The 24,223-nt window shown below is 40.9% G+C and overlaps 1 protein-coding gene across 1 annotated transcript; it reads right to left on the bottom strand.

The window, feature by feature from the left end:
• Positions 1-3,298: 3,298 nt before the first annotated feature.
• LOC139158407 (epidermal differentiation-specific protein-like) lies at positions 3,299-4,370 on the bottom strand. The gene has a single exon (XM_070735714.1). The coding sequence runs from the start codon at positions 4,368-4,370 to the stop codon at positions 3,318-3,320; it is 1,053 nt and encodes a 350-aa protein (XP_070591815.1). The 3' UTR covers positions 3,299-3,317.
• Positions 4,371-24,223: the final 19,853 nt, after the last annotated feature.

Raw genomic sequence — 24,223 nt, 5'->3', positions numbered from 1 at the left:
GAGAGCGGGATTGGGCGGCATAGAAATCGAATAAATAAATAAATAAATAAATAAATAAATAAATAAATAAATAATAGCAACCGAAATCTCACATGTCTGAGCGTAATTGTGTGAGATTTCACTTGCTGCACATGTGCAGATGTATACGCATCTACATTTCTGCTACCGGAACGGCGATCCCGATGGTTATGGGAGCGGCCCAATCCTGGAGGAAGCAAACCAGCAGTCAGGTAAATTGATGCAAGCCAAAGGTCAAGAGAAACCAAGAGGCTATCCAGAGAAGGGGCCATCAAGATGTCCACAAAAGCAAGAATCCCTGTGTGCGCACTTATCTCACTAGGCTGCCAAGCAGAGTCACACAAAGTACAGTGGTACCTCTACTTACGAACTTAATTTGTTCTGTGACCAGGTTCTTAAGTAGAAAAGTTTGTAAGAAGAAGCCATTTTACCAATAGGAATCAATGTAAAAGCAAATAATGTGTGTGATTGGGGAAACCACAGGGAGGGTGAAGGCCCTGTTTCCTCCCAGGAGATTCCTAGAGAGGCCCCATGGAGGCTTCTCCCTGCCTTTTCTGGCCCTGTTTCTTCCCAGGAGATTCCTAGAGAGGCCCCATGGAGGCTTCTCCTCCCCTTTTCTGGCCCTGTTTCCTCCCAGGAGATTCCCAGAGAGTCCCCACGGAGGCTTCTCCCCGCCTTTTCTGGCCCTGTTTCCTCCCAGGAGATTCCTAGAGAGGCCCCACGGAGGCTTCTCCCCGCCTTTTCTGGCCCTGTTTTTCCCAGGAGATTCCCAGAGAGGCCCCACGGAGGCTTCTCCCCACCTTTTCTGGCCCTGTTTCCTCCCAGGAGATTCCTAGAGAGGCCCCACGGAAGCTGCTCCCTGCCATTTCTGGCCCTGTTACCTCCCAGGAGATTCCTAGAGATGCCCCATGGAGGCTTCTCCCCACCTTTCTCGCCCTGTTTCCTCCCAGGAGATTCCTAGAGAGGCCCCACGGAGGCTTCTCCCTGCCTTTTCCGGCCCTGTTTCCTCCCAGGAGATTCCTAGAGAGGCCCCACGGAGGCTTCTCCCTGCCTTTTCTGGTTATGGTTTCGGAGACTTGGGTTTGTAAGTGGAAAATGGTTTTCAGAAGAGGCAAAAAAATCTTGAACACCTGGTTCTTATCTAGAAAGGTTCGTAAGTAGGGGTGTTTGTAGGTAGAGGTACCACTGTACATATAATTGAATATTTCCCTTTGTGTTCTCTTACAAAATATAACTGGTAATCTATTTTGGAAGGGTTTTCACTCACAGCTTCGACTGCCTGCGTGTGGCCTTGCCAATTGAATGATTACAGTATGATTACATTACGGCAGAAGGTATCACCTTCTGCCATATGAATCCCAGTGACCGGTTAGGTCTCACAGAGTTGGCCTTCTCCAAGTCCTGTCAACCCGTCAATGTCACTTGGCGGGGCCAAGGGGAGGAGCCTTCTCTGTGGGGGCCCCGGCCCTCTGGAATCAGCTCTCCTTGGAGATTCATACTGCCCCCACCTTCTTCGCCTTCTTTAAGAGTCTTAAGACTCATTTATACCGCCAGGCTTGGGGCAATTAGAACTTAGGCCCCCTGGCCAATGAATGTTATGTGTGGCTGAGGTCTGAATGTGTATGATTGATTTTTAAAATATTAGGGATTTTAGAATAATTAATTTGATTGATATTGTATTTTATTGTTTCTTATTATATGTTATAAGCCGCCCTGAGTCTTTGGAATGGGGTGGCATAGAAATCCAATCAATCAATCAATCAATCAATCAATCAATCAATCAATCAATCAATCAATCAACATTCGTGTCTCCAAATAGGTTTTAACAGTAATTTGCTTGGTTTTGTGACCCTGTGACCCAGAGGGCTTTGAACTAGGTTGTTTAATTTATAGTGCAGTTTAGCGTATGTACCCGAAAATGGGTGAATTCAATAACTGAAATGGCTCTGCATTAGATATATAGTGCTGGAAATAAACAAATAAAATCTGATTAGGCACAGTGAAGTGAGACATCTGAGATCAGAGAGATAACTTTAATGAGAAATAAAGATGGACCAGTAAAGTAAAAAGGAATGTTTTTGAATGGAGGTTTATGTAATAAAGAACTGTTCATTCCTTTAAAATTCAATTCCAACAGATAAACAAACCACTGCTTCCTCTCCTCACTGAGAAATACAGATAACCTTGTAGATCCTTTTAATATTCAATACTAAGAATAGCATTAACTGTTCAAATTGAGGAAAAAATATTACATCCATTCTTGATTTTCCAATTAGTTAATATATCTTTGTGTTTTTTTCTATATAAATTGTCATCCGGATTAAACTGTTATCTCCAAATCTAATTATTAAACCCCCGTAATCTAATAATTTACATTCAGAAACCATCACCATGTCTAGAAAAAAGCAGGCTCTTGTTTTTCTCTTCTTTCTCAGTCTGGAAGTATCTGCAACCACAAGAACATTAATCTGAAAGGAGCCTGATCAGAAATAACTTCCTCATCCCTGGACCAGGCCGTACTTGAAAATGTTCCCCTAGATTCAGTGGTGAAATCTAATTCCCCCCCCCTACCGGTTCTGTGGGCGTGGCATAGTTGGGGGGGATCATGTGACTGGGTGGGCATGGCTATGTCATGTGACTTAGGATCAAAAGACAAACTCATTTTAACAATGTCCTGCCTTAGCAGGGTTGGACTAGATGACCTACAGGTCTCTTCCAGTCCTGGATTATTCTCTGAAGCAGCATCTAGGGCCAGGTTTGTAGTCCTTCCTTCCTCTCCTTTTTCCCTCCCTTCTTTCTTTCTTTCTTTCTTTTCTTCCTTCCTTCCTTCGTTCCTTCTTTTCCTTCCTTCCTTTCCCTTCCTTCCTTCCTTCTTTCTTTTCCTTCCTTCCTTTCCTTCCTTTCCCATCCTTCCTTCTTTCCCTTCCTTCCTTTCCCTTCCTTCTTTCCCTTCCTTCCTTTCCCTTCCTTCCTTCCTTCTTTCTTTCTTTTCCTTCCTTTCCCTTCCTTCCTTTCCCTTCCTTCCTTCTTTCTTTTCCTTCCTTCCTTCCTTCCTTCCTTCCTTCCTTCCTTCCTTCCTTCCTTCCTTTGGCCTAGCAGGCTTCAGAGGGGGGAAAAAGTTCCAAAGGCCACATGTGCGGTGCATGATTGCCTGAACTTTTCTTTTAAATAAACATTTTTTAGTATTTTTTTTTTTTACTACAGGTTTGGGCGAACCGCCTTGAACGGGTAGCATTTCACCCCTGCCTAGATCTGTCCACTTGGCAAAGGTCGACCTAGTTGCTTGTGTTCCTCCTCTGTCATACTTCTTTGGGTTTAGCTTGGGAAGTGCCTGTTGCTGCCGGGACAGGCTTCATGGTATATCTGGTGCTGATGGTACGGCCTGAAACACAGCGGTATTCGGCGCTCTCCTTCTTCTCTTTGCCGTTCTGACAGATGGTGAGCTCCACCGGCACCGTGGTGGTGGTCTCCTTCTTCATCACCTGTATGGAGAGTTCGGTGCACGGGGGGATTTTGGCTGGCAGCAGGACCTCTACCTTCTCCGTCGTGGTGGTGGACTCGCTTTTGCCCTTCTCCACGACAAATATATTGGAACAACCCAAGCTGACCTGGAAGGAAAAGCCGAGTTTTAGGCACGTGGTGTTGCAGAAGTGGAAGCTCTGAAACACCGTGGCCGTGTATTCCCGGGTGGAGTTGGTGGTGAACGCCTGTTCGTATTCGGTGCAGTTGGTCCCCACGATCTCGTCGATCAGGACGTCGTGCTCCGCCTCTACTTTCTTCTGGTCCCACAGCAACTTGGCGGTAATGATTGGGCGGCCCGGTTTCAAGGGCCGCAAGTGAGAGACGCTGTCGTCGAAGTTGATCTCAGTTTTGTAGTCGTGAATGCGTTCGCCTGGCCAGGCGATGTGATGCCACCCGCCGCGGTTTGGGTTTTTATAGAGCAGCCAGACGCCCCTCTGCACCACGTGGGAGGAGACGCGGTCATTAAAGTAACCGTAGGCGAGGTTGGTCTCCTCCTTCACCACCTTGCTTTGGCCTTCGTAATTGGGGTGGGCGTACAGTGTAATTTGGGGGTCAGAGAGATCCTGGTGAACTAGTCGCAGGGAAGAAATCCTGTTGTTGTTGTCAATCGTGGCATAGTCCCCTTCTTCGAAAATGACGCCGTCCTCTTCAAACTTGGAGAGCTTGTAGGCCACCCAGGGCTGCCCTCTCACCTTCAAGGAGGAGATACAATCGCCGAAATCCAATTCATGCAGGTCAGGGACATCGGAGGCGAACTCTTTGCTGAGGCCTTCAAAATTGGGCTTGTCGTACACAACAATTCTATTCATGCTGAGCTCTTGGGAGAACATAGAGAGGCTTCTTCCTAGCTGTCCTTCCACAAGGCCAGTGGAATCCAACGTTGGTTTTATCCCAGTCTGTTTCCTAGAAAGAATTGAGAGAGTTAATTTAATTTGACTCAGCTGTAAACAGTTTACATCAGTGATGACAAACGTATGGGTGCCACAGATGGAATTCGGAGCCATATCTGCTGGCACATGAGCCAGTGCCCTAGTTCAGTGTTTCCCAACCTTGGCCACTTGGAGATATTTGGACTTCAACTCCCAGAATCCCCCAGCCAGCAAATGCTGGCTGGGGAATTCTGGGAGTTGAAGTCCAAATATCTCCAAGTAGCCAAGGTTGGGAAACACTGCCCTAGTTCATCTACAACATGCATGTGTGTGCCGGCTAGCTGATTTTTGGCTCGCACATAATTTCTGGGAGGGTATTTTTGACTTCCAAAGAGCCTTCGGGAAATGGAGGAGGGCATTTTATTTATTTATTTATTTGTTTGTTTGTTTGTTTGTTTGTTTGTTTGATTTGCATGCCGCCCCTCTCCGTAGACTCGGGGCGGCTCACAACAGCAATAGAACAATTCATAACAAATCTAATAATTTAAAAACATTTTAAAAAACCCATTATTAATCAGACATATATACAAACATACCATACATAAATTGTATAGGCCCGGGGGAGATATCTCAATTCCCTCATGCCTGGCGGCAAAGGTGGGTTTTAAGGAGTTTACGGAAGGCAAGGAGGGTGGGGCAATTCTAATCTCCAGGGAGAGCTGGTTCCAGAGAGTCGGGGCTGCCACAGAGAAGGCTCTTCCCCTGGGACCCGCCAAACGACATTGTTTAGTCGACGGGACCCGGAGAAGGCCAACTCTGTGGGACCTAATCGGTTGCTGGGATTTGTGCGGTAGAAGGCAGTCCCAGAAATATTCTGGTCCGATGCCATGAATACCCTCCCCTTGCTCCAGGGAAGCCTTTGGAGCCTGGGGAGGGCAAAACACATTAAGAGCCAGGGTGGCGCAGCAGGTAGAGTGCTGTACTGCAGGCCCCTGAAGCTGACTGTAGATCTGTAGGTCAGCGGTTCAAATCTCATCACCGGCTCAAGGTTGACGCAGCCTTCCATCCTTTCGAGGTGGGTAAAATGAGGACCCGGATTGTGGGGGCAATAGTGTGGCTCTGTTAAAAAGTGCTATTGCTAACATATTGTAAGCCGCCCTGAGTCTAAGGAGAAGGGCGACATAAAAATTGAATAAATAAATAAAACACAAGCCTAGTGGGCCCACCAGAAGCTGGAAAACAGGCCGTTTCCGGCCTCCAGAGGGCCTCCAGGGGGGGTGAGGGAAACTGTTTTCGCCCTCCCCAGGCATTGAATTATGGGTGTGGGCACTCGTGCACATGTGATTTCAGCACCCAAGGAAAAAAAGGTTCACCATCACTGGTCTACATAAAGTAAAAATACTTGGATAACCACATTTCTCTCTCTTTTCACTTCGTCCCAATATCTGAGAGCATATGCACCAAAGATAAATTCCTTGTGTGTCCAATCACACTTGGCCAATGAAGAATTCTATTCTATTCTATTTCTGTTTTTGTGGAACCTGTATCTTAAGGATGGAGAGATATCTCTGGGACTGCCTTATGCCGCACGAATCCCAGCGACTGGTTAGGTCCCACAGAGTTGGCCTTCTCCAGGTCCCGTCGTCTGGCGGGACCCAGGGGAAGAGCCTTCTCTGTGGCGGCCCCGACCCTCTGGAATCAACTCCCCCCAGAGATTAGGACTGCCCCCACCCTCCTTGCCTTTCGCAAACTCCTTAAAACCCACCTCTGCTGCCAGGCATGGGGGAATTGATTCCCCTGGGCCGTTTCCGCTTTATGTATGGTCTGCATGAGATGTATGATTGTTTTTATATTAATGGGTTTTAAATTGTTTTAATTTTGGATTTGTACTGTTTTTATTGTTGTGAGCCACCGCAAGTCTTCAGAGAGGGGCGGCATACAAATCTAATAAATAAATAAAATAAAAATAATAAATTTTCTGGGCGAAGAAACCATTTTCTCAAGGGGAAATCTGAGACGACCCCTGCCCCATTTCGTGGGGGTTTTTTCTTCCTGCCTTGTAGACCGATAAAACAGTGGCAGACCCCTCATCCTAGTACTCTAATCTGACTGCTAAGTGAGGATCTTGAAATTAGGCCAAGGGTCACTCAGATGAGATCCAGGACTGCAAGCAGTCTGAAGGCCAAAGCTTGTTCACTCCTGGCTTAATGCCTCAGTACTCATCCTCAGCCGCAAGAACGAAGCCCAATTGTGTTTGCCGGTATCCACCCGTTATTGTGTTTATTTTTATCCTTCCCTCCATTGTTTTTTCCTTCATCGCCGCTTAGTAGACAGGGTTAGGGGATTCAAGGTACAGGAACAGCTAAACCGTATTGCATTGTCTATGTCTATAGACATAGTGACTTATGGAAAGCCACTGTCTCCTCAGTGCTAATAATCCCCCCGATCTTGAAATTAATTCGAAGAGGGAGGCAACTGCTTTTGTGTTTTCATGTGGCATGCAATTTAACCTCTTCAGACAGGCACAAAACCTTTACGATACATGGCAGATTCAAAGAAACTTTAAAAACACTTCCCTCCTGAACCTTATTTAACCCTTTAACATATTTAAATGTTTCGATCATCTGAGTACAGTATTGCATTGGCAGTTCTGTGTTAGCAAAAACTTCAGAAGAGAAGGATTTAGGGGTAATGATTTCTGACAGTCTCAAATAGGTCCAAATGAGTATTTTGGGGGGATTTGGAAAGCAGGTGAGCAGTGTGGTCGGGCAGTAGGAAAAGCACATTTGGAATACTGTGTTCAATTCTGGAGACCTCACCTACAAAAAGATATTGACAAAATTGAACGGGTCCAAAGACGGGCTACAAGAATGGTGGAAGGTCTTAAGCACAAAACGTATCAGGAAAGACTTCATGAACTCAATCTGTATAGTCTGGAGGACAGAAGGAAAAGGGGGGACATGATCGAAACATTTAAATATGTTAAAGGGTTAAATAAGGTCCAGGAGGGAAGTGTTTTTAATAGGAAAGTGAACACAAGAACAAGGGGACACAATCTGAAGTTAGCTGGGGGAAAGATCAAAAGCAACGTGAGAAAATATTATTTCACTGAAAGAGTAGTAGATCCTTGGAACAAACTTCCAGCAGACGTGGTTGGTAAATCCACAGTAACTGAATTTAAACATGCCTGGGATAAACATATATCCATCCTCAGATAAAATACAGAAAATAGTATAAGGGCAGACTAGATGGACCATGAGGTCTTTTTCTGCCGTCAGACTTCTATGTTTCTATGTTTCTAAAGAAAGATCTACAGTTAAGAAATTTTGGACTTTCAGAGAGCACAAACGTTTATATAAAGTGCTTGACTTAGGACAGTTCACTTAGTGACAGTTCGAAGTTACAATGGCCCTGATAAAGGGACGTGGGACCATTTTTCACACTTATGACCATTGTAGCATTCCCATGGTCAAGTGGTTTACATTCAGATACTTGACAATTGACACACATTTGGGACAGTGGCAGTATCCTGGGGTCACAAAATCATCTTTTGTAATGGGTTTTTAGTTTAAATTATTAGATTTATATTACACTGTACATTGTTTTGCCACTATTGTTGTGAGCCGCCCCGAGTCTACGGAGAGGGGCGGCATACAGATTTAATAAATAATAATAATAATAATAATAATAATAATAATAATAATGATGATGATGATGATGATGATTTTTGACAAGCGAAGTCAGTGTAGAAACTGGATTTGCTAAACAACTGGGCTATCAATTTAACAACTGCAGTGATTCACTTACAAAGGTGGCAACCTACAAAGTTGTGAAATGGGGTGAAACTCACTTAACACATTTCTAATTTAGCCACATCGAATTCTTTATTGGCCAAATGTGATTGGACACACAAGGAATTTGTCTTTGGTGCATATGCTCTCAGCGTACAAAAAAGAAAAGATACATTTGTCAGGAATCATGAGATACAACGCTTAGTGATTGTCATAGAGTACAAATAAGCAAACAGGAAATGATCAATTATTAATATAAGGTGTAAGGATTCAAGCAACAAGTTACAGTCATATAGTCATCAGTGGGAGGAGATGGGTGATAGGAACGATGAGAAGACTAATAGTAATAGCAATGCAGCCTTAGTGAATAGTTTGACAGTGTTGAGGGAATTATTTGTTTAGCAGAGTGATGGCGTTTGGAAAAAAACCTGTTCCTGTGTGTAGCTGTCTTGGTGTGCAGTGCTTTATAGTGTAGTTTAAAAAAAAAAAAAACTTTATTAATTATTTACATTAAGAAAAAAAAGAAACAACAGGACATTTACAGAAGAAAAAAAGAAATTACATAAGGTTACATAATTACATACATACACTCAAGACAAAATAAAGCATTATGCTTTATACATGAGTTGTTTTTGGTATCAGAACTTAGTAGTTGCACCTGCTAAATTGCAGGATAATTGGTTTTTGCAGCTTGTTCATTTATAACAATTTTTCCCCTATTTATTAATACACATAAATCTCGTTAGTTTATTAGCATCCATTTCGATGTGATTACAGTGTTCCCTCGATTTTTGCGGGTTCGAACTTCGCGAAAAGCCTATACCACGTTTTTTAAAAAATATTAATTTAAAAATACTTTGCTGTTTTTTCCCCTATACCACGGTTTTTCACGCCCGATGACCACCAAACTTTTGTCCACATTTAATAAATATTTGTTTTAATAAACTTTAATAAAGAAACATGGTGAGTAATAATCTAAATAGTTGCTAAGGGAATGGGAAATTGCACTTTAGGGGTTTAAAGTGTTAAGGGATGGCATGTGATACTGGTCATAGCCAAAAATAGTGTATTTACTTCCGCATCTCTACTTCGCGGAAATTCAACTTTCGCAGGCGGTCTCGGAACGCATCCCCCGCGAAAATCGAGGGAACACTGTACTTTCATTTCCTCTATATTTTTCCATGGTATAATGGTGCCTTGTGTAGTTTTGAGGGTAGGAGTTGAAACCATTTATGTCCAGGATGCAAGGGGTCAGTAAATATTTTCACAGTCTTCTTTTTGACAGTCCTCAATTGTGATCATAAGTTGAGGACTACCAGTATAAAGTCCTTGGCTTACAACAGTATTGGAGCCGGCCTTTACGGGTTATTTGTTGTGATGGCCGTAAAGCAGATCTCCCATGTTACAATTTTACATGGGCATAAATACGTGGACTGCAGCATTAAGTGAATGCTGCAGTCATTAAGCAATTGGGGCAAAAACTGGAAGAGAATGCTGATTTTTCCAGCAAAAACATAGCAATTGCATTCATGTGATCTAAGGACGCTGTGAATGACCATAATTACGTACTGTTTGCGGTGTTTCTGAAATGCGATCAAATGATCGGATGGATTCGGGGTGGGGGAATATGTGATCATTATTGGAACTTTGGAGCTGGATTGTAAGTATCTTTTTGGGGTTTGTGGACACGTCAAATGGTAATAATCGGACCAGAATATCTCCGGGACCGCCTTCTGCCGCACGAATCCCAGCGACCAATTAGGTCCCACAGAGTTGGCCTTCTCCGGGTCCTGTCAACTAAACAATGTTGTCTGGCGGGTCCCAGGGGAAGAGCCTTCTCTGAGCCGCCCCAACTCTCTGGAATCAGCTTCCTCCAGAGATTAGAACTGCCCCCACCCTCCCTGCCTTTTGCAAATTCCTTAAAACCCACCTCTGCCTACAGGCATGGGGAATTGAGGCACCCCCCCCCCAGGCCTATACAATTTATGTATGGTATGTTTGTGCGTATGTCTGTTTTAATAATGGGGTTTTAAAAAGTTTTTTAAATTTATTAGATTTGTTATGAATTGTTTCATTGTATGCTGTGAGCCGCCCTGAATCTACAGAGAGGGGTGGCATACAAACCAACCAACCAACCAACCAACCAACCAACCAGCCAGCCAGCCAGCCAGCCAACCAACCAACCAACCAACCAACCAACCAAATAAATAAATTACATAAATTACATAAATTACATAAATTACATAAATTACATAAATTACATAAATTACATAAATTAAATAAATAAATAAATAAATAAAAATAACAACAACAACAGAGTTGGAAGGGACCTTGGTGGTCTTCTAGTCCAACCCCCTGCTTAGGCAGGAAACCCTACACTGCTTCAAACAGATGGTTATCCAACATCTTCTTCAAAACTTCCAGTGTTGGAGCATTCCCAACTTCTGGAGGCAGGCTGTTCCACTGATTCATTGTTCTAACTGTCAGGAAATTCCTCCTTAGTTCTAAGCTGCTTCTCTCCTTGTTTAGTTTCCACCCATTGCTTCTTGTTCTACCCTCAAGTGCTTTGGAGAATAGTTTGACTCCCTCTTCTTTGTGGCAGCCCCTGAGATATTGGAACACTGCTATGATGTTTCCCTGGTCCTTCCCCTCATCAAACTAGCCGTGATCAACTACTTGTACTAAAAGAGAATTATGAAAAGTCACAGATACCCTCACCAGGTATTATTTGGGCTGTATCTGCCCAAACTTGCATTTTCCCTTGATCTGAACTGCCACATGAATTCCCCTTTGGGGGCTGTTGTATATAAAATGAGAGACAGGAATGACAGGGGATACTTGCCAGCTACTATTTCTGGCAAGCTTCTCAAGGTATCAGGTTAAATCGTGTTGGGAGAGGTTGTTCTTCCTCCCTCCCCTTTAGCTCACTCGGTTCCTTTGGAGTAGCAGTTCTTCCTCCTCTAATTTCATAAGGCTGCGGAGGTGATTTAATCTGCTTGACAGATATAAACCCGTTTACCCTGTGTTGCAACGCTTGGAGGCCTGAAACGCAGAGTTGTGCTGTAGTGTCATACACTTGTAAACAGTGTGCCCTTGGGCTCTCAGAGTCGGGCCTACTACTCCTTGTTCACCATCCAAGTTTCCAGTGCCTCATGTCTGCTGAAGCTAAAACACTATATTACCAGCCGGAGCAGCTAAACTTTCTCCTGATTTACTCTTTATCCTTGGTTTATGGTTTAGGCCTGAATGAGAGGTTGTAGTCATTTTAGGTCAGCTGCCCAGAATCCTTGGGGAGTTGGGTGGCTTATTATTGTTGTTGTTGTTGTTATTATTATTATTATCATCGTCATTATTATTATCATCGTTGTTTTGTTATTTTGTTATTTTGTTATTGTTGTTGTTATGATGATGATGATGATGATGATTATTATTATTATTATTATTATTATTATTATTTAGATTTGTATGCTGCCCTTCTCCGAAAACTCGGGGTGGCTCACAGAATAAATATAGAAACAAAGCGTACAAAACAAATCTAATACAGTGATACCTCGTCTTACAAACCCCTCATCATACAAACTTTTCTAGATACAAACCTGGGGTTTAAGATTTTTTTGCCTCTTCCAAACTATTTTCACCTTACAAACCCAAGCCGCCGCCACTGGGATGCCCCGCTTCTGGACTTCTGTTGCCAGTGAAGCGCCCGTTTTTGTGCTGCTGGGATTTCCCTAAGGCTCCCCTCCATGGGAAACACCACCTCTGGTCTTCCGTGTTTTTGCGATGCTGCAGGGGAATCCCAGCAGCGCAAAAACGGGCGCTTCGCTGGCAACGGAAGTCCGGAGGTGGGATTTCCCAGCGAGGGGAGCCTCAGTGAAATCGCAGCATCACAAAAACACAGCAGTCCGGAGGTGGGGTTTCGAGGACTTCTGTGTTTTTGCGATGCTGCAATTTCGCTGAGGCTCCCCTCGCTGAGAAACCCCACCTCCGGACTTCCATTGCCAGCAAAGTGCCCATTTTTGCGCTGCTGGGATTCCCCTGAAGCATCACAAAAACACGGAAGTCCAGAGGTGGGGTTTCCCATGGAGGAGAGCCTCAGGGGAATCCCAGCAGCGCAAAAACGGGTGATTCGGCTGGCAAAAGTGGTGAGTTTTGGGCTTGCACGCATTAATCGCTTTTCCACTGATTCCTATGGGAAACATTGTTTTGTCTTACAAATTTTTCACCTTACAAACCTCGTCCAGAAACCAATTAAGTTCGTAAGACGAGGTATCACTGTACATTAAAAAAACTACAGCTAAAAACCCTATATATTACTCAATCAGACAATCCAATCACACCATGCATTACATTTATTGGTCAGGGGGGCAAGATCTAATGGCCCCAGGCCTGGCAACATAGGTGAGTCTTCAGACTCTTGCGGAAGGCGAGGAGGGTGGTGGCAGTACGAATCTCTGGGGGAAGCCGATTCCAAAGGGCTGGGGCCCCCACAGAGAAGGCTCTTCCCCTAGGCCCCACCAAACGACATTGTCTGGTTGATGGAACCTGGAGAAGGCCAACTCTGTGGGACCTAACCAGCCACTGGGATTTATGCGGCAGAAGGCGGTCCCATATATAAACATAATAAATTAGTAAGTTAGTAGGTAGGTAGGTAGTGAAAAATAGGATGAATTACAGCCAGTCTCTTTCATCCTCTCTTTCCCTTCTCTCTCTGGCACTAATTTGTCAAAGAACACAATGGCAGAAAATTTTAACAAATGGTAAGAGTGCAGGGAAGCTGGATATAATAGTTTTTTAACACAGTTGTCTGCTATACCTTGAGGAAAATGCTTAAAAAACTATGCAATGCATTATTATGCCATGCAAATAGCTCTAAACCTATGACCACAATGGAGCCCAAAATTTATGTTGCTAAGTGAGACATTTGTTAAGTGAGTCTTATCCCATTTTATAAATCTTTCTTTGCCATATTTGTTAAGTGAATTGCTGCAGTTGTTAAGTTAGTAACTTGGTTGTTAAGTGAACCTTGTTTCCCCATTGACTTTGCTTGTCAGAAGGTTACAAAAGCAGATCACATGATTCCAGGACATTACATCCATCATAAATGTGAATCAGTTGTCAAGCATCTGACTTTTGATCACATGACCATGAGGATGCTACAACGGTGAGAAATGGTCATAAGTCACTTTTTTTTCAGTGTAACTTTGAATGTCCAGTAAATGAATCATTGTAAGTTGAGGACTACCTGTATTTGTATCTATTAACCCTTTTTAAAAATTATTATTTTGAAGGTTTATAAGATAGAGTGAAATAGTTTAAAAACAATACAAACATAGAGTTTTTGTTCTCTTTTCTCTTTTTTCTTTATAGTATGATAAAGTCAGAAGTGTTATTTTCTATATTTTATTTTTTGAATAAGTATTTGATATTTTATAGATAAAGAAATTTAATTAACATAAAGAATGTAGAGTTAAACTTAACAAGAATGTAATGTGTACGTGTGACATTTCTGTATTGATCTGACTATAGTTAGGGGTTTTTTTCTTTGTATTAGTTAGACTTCTATGACAAGCGGAGCTCCTTAAATGTTTAATGTTGTTTGTTTTTGTCTGTCTTTTAAAAAACAATAAAAATATTTTTTAAAAAGAAAGAAAAAAGAATTTTATTTACAAATATATATTACATTCAAGAATATATAAACACACATTAAAAACGAGAGAGGACCTTGCTCTCTCTTTTTACTAGTTTGTTTTTACTTATATGTTTACAATTTTTTTTGCAGATTTTCATATCGTTAGCATATGTACCTTTTCATTGTAATTCCATTCCATTATAGTAATATGTTATTAGTTGTTAATAATAAATTGTATTAGTATCAGTAAATAAATTATTAGCAGCTAATAAATTCATTCTTAGTCAGGTTAATATACCTATTAATCTGTATAGTCTGGAGGACAGAAGGAAAAGGGGGGACATGATCGAAACATTTAAATATGTTAAAGGGTTAAATAAGGTCCAGGAGGGAAGTGTTTTAAATAGGAAAGTGAACACAAGAACAAGGGGACACAATCTGAAGTTAGTTGGGGGAAAGATAAAAAGCAACATGAGAAAATATTATTTTACTGAAAGAGTGGTAGATCCTTGGAACAAACTTCCAGCAGAAGTGGCAGATAAATCCACAGTAACAGAATTTAAACATGCCTGGGATAAACATATATCCATCCTAAGATAAAATACAGAAAATAGTATAAGGGCAGACTAGATGGACCATAAGGTCTTTTTCTGCCGTCAGACGTCTATGTTTCTATGTTTCTATTAACTCTTATATGGTCAGTTTCCTCTTCTCTTCTCCTTCCTCAAATGAATCACTGTGATTAAGTGAATCTAGCACTCTCCCATTGACTTTGCATTTTTTGGAAGACAATTGGGAAAATCACAGGTGGCAATCACGTGGCCCCGGAATTCGGCAACTGTCATAGAAACATAGAAGATTGACAGCAGAAAAAGACTTCATGGTCCATCTAGTCTGCCCTTATACTATTTCCTGTATTTGATTTTTGGATGGATATATGTTTATCCCAGGCATGGTTAAATTCAGTTACTGTGGATTTACCGACCACGTCGGCTGGAAGTTTGTTCCGAGGATCTACTACTCTTTCAGTAAAATAATATTTTCTCATGTTGCTTTTGATCTTTCCCCCAACTAACCTCAGATTGTGCCCCCTTGTTCTTGTGTTCACTTTCCTATTAAAAACACTTCCCTTCTGAACCTTATTTAACCCTTTAACTCATTTAAATGTTTCTTCAGAGAGAGGCGGCATACAAGTCTAATAAATAATAATAATAATAATAATAATAATAATAATAATAATAATAATCCACTGGAACTTGTGCCGGAACTACCATTTACCAGTGGCAAAGAACTGGTGGGATCATAAGCCCAAAAAAGTGGTCGAAAATGAGCAAGCAAAACTACTGTGGGACTTCCGACTTTAGACTGACCAAATTCTGAAGCATAACACACCAGACATTGTGATCGTGGAGAAAAAGAAAGTATGGATCATTGACATCGCAATCCCAGGAGACAGCAGAATTGAGGAGAAGCAGCTAGAGAAATTAGTGAAATACGAAGATCTAAAAATCGAGCTGCAACGACTCTGGCATAAGCCAGTGAAAGTGGTCCCAGTGGTACTTGGCACGCTGGGCGCAGTACCAAAGGATCTCAGCGGACATTTGAAAACCATCGGAAGTGACAAAATCTCCATCTGTCAATTGCAAAAGGCCGTTTTACTGGGATCGGCACACATAATTCGCCGCTACATCACGCAGTCCTAGGTGCTTGGGAAGCGCCCGATTGGTGATGAAATTCGAAATCCAGCATAGTGATCTTGTTTGCTGTGTTGTACTGACATAATAATAATAATAATAATAATAATAATAATAATAATAATGTTTCGATCGATACACTTGGCAACATTCAACAGTCGCTAAATAAATGGTCATAAGTTGAGGACTATTTGTGTAGGATCACTTTTAATGTTATTCCTTTAACAACAAGGGATATTGTGCTCAGATAAAGCAAGTCATCCAAAATCACCTGGGAGATTCCAGGCCAAAAGTGGACTTGAACCCGTGTTTCCTTATTTCAATATTGCAATCATTTACTTGCTACTCTAGTAATATAAAAATTATCATACTACATGGACTCTCAGGTCAAATGAATAGATCTCAAAATTCATCCCTACAACCATGCAGAAAATACAAACTTTTGCCAGACCCATCCTTGAATACAGTTCATCTGTCTGGAACCCATACCACATCTCGGACATCAACACCCTTGAAAATGTCCAAAGATATTTCACCAGAAGAGCCCTTTATTCCTCCACTCGAAACAGAATACCCTACGAAAATAGACTAACAATCCTGGGTCTAGAAAGCTTAGAACTACGGCGCCTAAAAACGATTTAAGTATTGCCCACAAGATCATATGCTGCAATGTCCTACCGGTCAATGACTACTTCAGCTTCAACCGCAACAACACAAGAGCACGCAACAGATTCAAACTTAATATTAACCGCTCCAAACTTGACTGTAAAAAATATGACTTTAACAGTCGAGTTGTCGAAGCGTGGAACTCATTACCGGACTCAATAGTGTCAACCCCTAACCCCCAACATTTCTCCCTTAGACTCTCCACGATTGACCTCTCCAGGTTCCTAAGAGAGTAAGGGGCGTACATAAGTGCACTAGTGTGCCTTTCGTCCCCTGTCCAATTGTCTTTCCTTTATCTCATATATCATATATATTTTCTTCCTTGCATATATCTTCTCCTCTATTTCTACATATTATCTTTATATATATTACTTCATGTCTATTCTCTTCCATATGTATTGTGTATTGGACAAATGAATAAATAAAATAACTAGATCCACATAAAATTCAGTAGGAGGGTAGTCATGAAATTGTGGAGCCGCATAATTGGCTTGCACTTCAAAGCATGTTTATTGCCCTCGAAGTCTTTGCTTTTGGCAACTTCTGATGGGCTCCAGTAGAATAGACTGGAATCTGAACAAGTTGGTGGACAATTATCTAACCGCTTCTCTACATGAATAGCAGGTTCCTCACTCAACCTGAGTTTACAGCATGCCAATTGAGTTATCCATATTGGCTGGGTCCTTGGGTCTTTTGGCACTACCCACTTTGACTGGGGTTTCAAAGGAAGCATGAGGATGACTGAAGCTGATAGTATCAAACTGATCATCGAGTAATCATCTTAATTATTGCAAGATTAGTGCACATAACCCGTCACTCAGCTATTGATTTCAAAAGCCATCCTTAGTCTAATAAGTACAATTTAATAGACTCTAATGAAACTAGGCTATTGACCCAATCATGCTAGAGAGAAGACGTGATGCTTGTTCTAGAAAGTTATGCTTAGAGTAGGACCACCTGCTCTGGAATGATAAAATCCAGAAAATTATTAGATGGGAACAAAGAAACACCAAAAACCCTAATGCTTTGCATCTGTATAGTGGTTATCTGGATTTTAGTGGTTTAGGTTTAGTAATTCTATATGTAGGTCAGTTTAAAAAAGGGGTGTCCATATTTGACAAATATTTTATTTTATTTTTATTTATTTATTTTGTCCAATACACAATGAGGGTTTTAGTGGGTATATATATCCCAGCGACCAGTTAGGTCCCACAGAGTGGGCCTTCTCCGGGTCCCGTCAACTAAACAATGTCGTTTGGTGGGATCCAGGGGAAGAGCCTTTTCTGTGGTTGCCCCGGCCCTTTGGAATCAACTCCCCCCAGAGATTAGAATCAACTCCCCCCAGAGATTAGAATCAACTCCCCCCAGAGTCTGCGGAGAGGGGCGGCATACAAATCCAATAAATAAATAAATAAATTAGAATTGCCTCCACCCTCCTTGCCTTTCGTAAGCTTCTTAAAACCCACCTCTGCCGTCAGGCATGGGGGAACTGAGATATTCTTTCCCCCTAGGCCTTACAATTTATGCATGGTATGTTTGTATATATGTTTGGTTTCATAATAATAAGGGTTTTTTTAGTTGTTTAGTATTGGATTGTTACATGCTGTTTTTTATCACTGTTGTTAGCCGCCCTGAGTCTGCAGAGAGGGGTGGCATACAAATCCAATAAATAAATAAATAAATTATTATATATACACACACACATAGAAAAATACATGATGAAGGTTATAGAGGAGATACACAAAGTAAAATATATCTAAGAAAGAATAGAAAAGAAGATATAGTAGTAGAACATATCAATGAAAGAATAGAAGAAGAGATCTAGGAATAGAAGAAAGGTATAGGAGATATAGGAGAGTAATAGGACAGGGGACGGAAGGCACTCTAGTGCACTTGTACTAATATGGGGGTTTTTTTTCTTCAAAAGTCAAATTGACTGGGTCAGTACCTATCTTTCCATTCCCCCAGCATCACAACTAATGAAGTTTATTGAATGAGAAGCAAAATGTTTTCTTTTTTTCTTCCTCAAGGAAAAAAAAGTACTTTTGAGACAACTATGACCTGGATAACTGAGACTCTCCACAGACACAAACCCCCCCCCCCAACATTGGCAACTTCAAGACTTGTGGGCATCAAGTATTCCCCAACCAAATCAAATAGATGAATAAAAATAAACATTTCATCTGTCCTGTGATTTGTACTCCTTATTCAACAACTTCAAATCACCCCCTAGAATCATAGAGCACTGAGGGGTAAATTAGATCTCTAACTTCAAATCCTAATTAACTCCTATTTAAAGGAGCATATCATTTCTGTATGGGAACTATTGCTACACTGGGAAGTCCTTTCTTTCTTTTTTTTTTGAAAAAGATTTTATTAAATATATACATTAAAAACATATAACAAAAAACGACATGGTGACAATATATACACATAAGAAAGAGGAAAAAGGGGAAAAGAAAAAGAAAAGGGAAGAAGATAAGGGAAAAAGGAATAAAGCATCCTGCTTTATACATAACATATTTGGTATCATTATTTAGGATTTGCATTACCTAAAGGGTAGTGTACTTGGCATGCAGCTTATGTCTAATATACAAAGGAAAATCTTCTTTTTAATAATTGTTACATATTTAATACATAAATACAACCTTATAATTTTCTTGTTATTATATCAATCATGTATCATTTTTTCAATGGTATAATAGTGCTATGATTTGTTAATATTTGTTGATATTAATTAAGTTTTTTTCCTCTAAATTTGGGTTTAGGGTTCCTACTTTCCTTTCATTTTAATTTGTTTTTTTCAATCCAGATACACCATCTGTTCTGGGAAGTCCTTTTTAATGTCTAATGGGAATATCTGGTCCTTTTAACTTAAATCCATTGTTTTTTGCCCTCTGAGTGAATAGAACAGTTCTTCTTCCTCTGTGTGATATCTGCTCAAGCATTTGAACATTTCCAATCAGCCTTCTCAAGGTTGAACATCACCAGATATTTCCCCAGTTCCATGACAGTATTTAAGATATTATTTATGTTGGAAAAGAAAATGACAAAGTCTCTAGCATGCTAAATATTGAGGAAACGGATATTTAGCTGTGGATCTCATTTGTTTCTTCTGCCTGGTACCTGACAGCAAATCTGTGACATATCTGTCTGTCATATCTTGCCTACATATTGCGGATGTAATACGACAACTCCCAAAGCTGCCAAAATGTTGAGCAATTCCAAGATTTCTTAACTATTGGCGTGCTGGATTGGAACACTGAAATGCGATGCCAATAAATCCGTAGGGTGCCACATTGAAGGAGAGTCATACATATGAAAGAACACTCAAAATTTCAAAATACATCAATAGGTGTGCACTGCAAACTGACATAGGCTACATTAAGATTTATTTATTTGTTTATTTATTTATTTATTGGATTTGTATGCCGCCCCTCTCCGTGGACAATTGATAAGATGGAAGCCCCTAATTCAAACCCTAATGTTCTTCTCATGGCAGAGGGCATGAAGTTATGGTTCTCTCTCATAAAATCTGCAAAATGAAGAGAATACTATTGACTTACCTTCGAAGCATCAATCAAGATTACAGAAAGGGGTGGCATACAAATCTAATAAATAAATAAATCACTATTGTAATGCGTGTGAAGCACAGATAGTCAACATTATACCTTCCAGGTGCTATGGATTTGAACCTTCATTAACTCAAATCAATGCAGCAAGCAGTTGCAGTAGTTGTAGTTCAAAACATCTAGATATGCCAGTTAGATGTCACTGAGTTGGGCTTGACTCGAGCTGAATATATGGATCATCTTCATGGCATCGGACCAGAATATCTCCGGGACCGCCTTCTGCCGCATGAATCCCAGCGACCGGTTAGGTCCCACAGAGTTGGCCTTCTCCGGGTCCCGTCGACTAAGCAATGTCGTTTGGCGGGACCCAGGAGAAGAGCCTTCTCTGTGGCGGCCCCGACCCTCTGGAACCAGCTCCCCCCAGATATCAGAGTTGCCCCCACCCTCCTTGCCTTTCGCAAGCTCCTTAAAACCCACCTCTGTCATCAGGCATGGGGGAATTGAAATTTCCCTTCCCCCTAGGCTTATAGAATTTATACATGGTATGCTTGTATGTATGAGTGGTTCTTTAAATTGGGGTTTTTCAGATTGTTTTAATATTAGATTTGTTTACATTGTCTTTTTATATTGTTGTTAGCCGCCCCGAGTCTTCGGAGAGGGGCGGCATACAAATCTAATAAATACAAATACAGTACAGTACAAATCTTGATTTATATCAGAGAGAGATCAAAATGGTCCATGTACTGAACTTGAGTATTTGCATCTCTTCCACATAATTCCTGATTTTTTTTAAATCTTAACCGTTGAGTTTTCCCACAGCTTCCGGTTTGTCAAGATTCTCCCCCCCCCCCCAGCTCATAAACCATAGTATGTGAGTTTCAGTTGTCTACAACTGATTGTAATTGAAATGCCTATACTGTATATCCTTCGTGTTCTTGCCTCTTTACCTTTTCAGGATACTGTTAATCTTGAGAGATTCCTGAGCCGCCGAAACAAAGCTACCTATTACAGAGTCTACGGAGAGGGGCGGCATACAAACCCAATAAATATATAAATAAATAGATAGATAGATAGATAGATAGGTAAGTAAGTAAGTAAGTAAGTAAGTAAGTAAGTAAGTAAGTAAGTAAGTAAGTAAGTAAGCAAGCAAGCAAATAAATAAAATAAATAAATAAATAAATAAAATAAAATAAAATAATAAAACAAACAAACAAATACTTTCAGGGTGTTTTTTTGCTGTGGCTTGTAAGTTTAGGAAGCATGGTGGTTGACATTATCTTTGTCTTAATATTTAGCTGTAAACCAGACTTTACATTTTCCACTGACTTTCATAATGATTTCTTCTCTTTCACTTGCATTGAGTGGTGCCATCTGTATATCTCAGGTCATTAGTACTTTGGCCTCCAATTTGGATTCCAGATGTCATATTTTCCTAGCCATTTCATTCCTATACTTGCCATTTAAATTGGACTCAAAGTTACATTATGCCTCCTTCTTTGATCTGCGATTTGAATCAGTTTCTCCAACTCATTACAGCATTACACTAAACACTGAATTATTATGGTATCTTTCTTTCCCAGAGGACTTTTACATTTCCACAAACTAAACTGATTTTGCTTGAGCTATTTCCCAGATACTAGATCAGAGTAGACAGGCCATCCTGTTCAAATAAACAGTTGATCAAGCTCAGTTTTCTTCTAGATCAGTGGTTCTCAACCTTTCTAATGCTGTGACCCCTTAATACAGGTCCTCATGTTGTGGTGACCCCCAACCATAAGTCTAGCACCAATTCTCCCACAGAACTTTAAGCTGATTGGCAGGAAGGTCACAGGGATACCCCCACTGTAAATGCCTGATTGGTCGGATTGTAAAAATATATTACAAGACTCCAGAATAGAAGCTTTAGTTGCTAACACCATGGGAAAATTGTCTTTTCCCATGGTCTGCGAAACGGTTGTTCGACCCCGAAAGGGGTCCCGACCATAGTTCCCTCTAAGCTGAGCAGTGAGCAATCGGTCACTTAAAAATCATCATCAACTCAGAGTTTTCCAAACCTGCCCAGAAGCCGAGACGTAAATAGTGAGAGGGAAGGAGAGAGAGAGGAAGAGAGAGAAACAGATAGAAAAAAGAGAGGAAGGAAAAGAGAAAGAAAAAGAATGGGAGTAAGGAAGAGAGAAAGAAAATCAAAATCTAGTTTGAAACTAGCTCAACTATTTAAGTGGCAGTTTGATATTGATAGAGTTGCCCTATTATGAGCTCACTGTTATAGACACACAGTATAATATTTTATTTTGAAATTCTCTGAGGCAAAACAGGGTGGGTTTTTTGTTTGTTTGTTTGTTTATTTATTTATTTATTATTTCTGTGCCGCCCAGTCCCAAAGGGACTGCCGCTCAGAGACTATACTTTTCCGCCCCCCCCCCCAAAAAAAATTAGAGGGAACACTGGTCCCGACCCCCAGATTGAGAACCACCGAACTAGAGTAATATGTGTCTCTAATGAAAGAGGCACTGGTGACATACCCCCAGCCCATCAATTTGCCAAAGCCCATTGACTTACCTTTAACACTCACTCTCAACAGTTGCTGCATTTCTCAAAGCAGTTGTTCCAGCACAAGCATTTATACTCCAGCATTAAGAACACGCCCCTTTTAATAGGATGCTGAGCTGCATTAATCTTGTCAGGACCTGACTTGAGCAAAACCTCACGCTTTATCTGCCCCAGACAACACCCACGTGCTAGGGAGAACTAGAACTTCTCATGCTGAGAGCATGACAATAATGACGCTTCACTTACCCATCTCTTAACAAGATAAATGACCTCCGCAACTTTTGGTCTAGATTTATGGTCTAATTCCTTCCTTGGTTCCATCGAACGTTGCTCAGGGAAAATTTTAATGACAACTCCCTGTGGTTCGTAAATCCGTGGGCAATCTCGAACTCCTAAAAACAGGTTAAATCAGTCTCGCAACTTGGCAAGGCAGCCAGGCCTCTCCAGTTGCTTCCCTTGTGTCATAAAGACATTCAATTAAATTTGGATTCACACCCTGGGAGACAGGTGTGCTGCTCCAAATGAAAAGGAGATGCCTCCTGCACACTTCCTGAAGACGTGCGAACCATCTCGTGGATCAAAAGACAAGCAAGCGTTAGGGACACGAATAGAGAGATTTAAATCCATTTTAAGGTACAGTGGTACCTCTACTTACAAACTTAATTAATTCCGTGATTGGTTTCTTAAGTTTGTAAGAAGAAGCATTTTTTCCTATAGGAATCAATTTAAAAGCAAATAATGCGTATGATTATTTGTTACGTTTTAACCTTAGTTAACTGTTCGACTTCTTTTACTGTTTTGTATTTATTCTTATTGTACTTATACCGCTGTTGTAAGCTGCCCCGAGTCCTTTGGGATTAGGTGGCATAGAAGTGAAATAGATAGATAGATAGATAGATAGATGGATGGATGGATGGATGGATGGATAGATTAGATAGAACATAAGAACATAAGATTCCTAGGCACTTTTGCCACATGTTTGTGGCTGGACATCAAAAGGCAGCTACAGTTTCCATCAAATTTTTTCTTGACTACTAAGAAAAACTAGTGATGTTGATGTGGGGAGAGTTAAATAATAGACCTCCTAGCAAAAGTTATTCCAATTGTTACATTATTAAATTTCTATTTATAGAATACTAAAACAGTACAGTGGTACCTCTACTTACGAACTTAATTTGTTCCGTGACCAGGTTCTTAAGTAGAAAAGTTTGTAAAAAGAAGCCATTTTTCCCATAGGAATCAATGTAAAAGCAAATAATGCGTGCGATTGGGGAAACCACGGGGAGGGTGGAGGTCCTGTTTTCTCCCAGGAGATTCCTTGAAAAGGCGTGGAGAAGGCTCCGTGGGGCCTCTCTAGGAATCTCCTGGGAGGAAACAGGGCCTCCACCCACCCTGTGGTTTCCCCAATCGCACGCATTATTTGCTTTTACATTGATTCCTATGGGGAAAATTGCTTCTTCCTGCAAACTTTTCCACTTAAGAACCTGGTCACGGAACGAATTAAGTTCGTAAGTAGAGGTACCACTGTAAATTAAAATGGTAAATTGGTAGCAACAATTCTGGTATTTCACAAAGCATCATACATCTTTGTAAGATCCAAGCATTCAGCTAAAGAATTGCTAAATAAATATGGCAAAAATAATGTCTCCAGGATATCTTGTACTCTGCTCCAAAACAAACCCCAGGTGGGCCTCAGGGGGTTTGCATGTTTCTGGTTTAAGATTTGGATAAATCCAACTGATTTATCTAATAAGCCAAGATATTTAGTATATGATATTCTTTAATATATGATATTCCTATCATTCAGACAAATAACCTTTTATTTTAAGGATCTTTGATGGGCCTAACCTCATATATTATCGCTAACAGTTAAGCAGGGTTTTCTCCGCATATTTTACTATTTTTATAGTTA

The sequence above is a fragment of the Erythrolamprus reginae genome, chromosome 2 (assembly GCF_031021105.1).
Source record: "Erythrolamprus reginae isolate rEryReg1 chromosome 2, rEryReg1.hap1, whole genome shotgun sequence".
NCBI classification, from domain to species: Eukaryota; Metazoa; Chordata; class Lepidosauria; order Squamata; family Dipsadidae; genus Erythrolamprus; species Erythrolamprus reginae.
The sequence above is the reverse complement of the archived record's forward strand: the minus strand, read 5'-3'. Positions and strand labels throughout refer to the sequence as shown.

Bases quoted from the DNA above. Each gene is read 5' to 3' on its own strand.
- LOC139158407 (XM_070735714.1), bottom strand. From the start codon at position 4,370: ATGTTCTCCCAAGAGCTCAGCATGAATAGAATTGTTGTGTACGACAAG.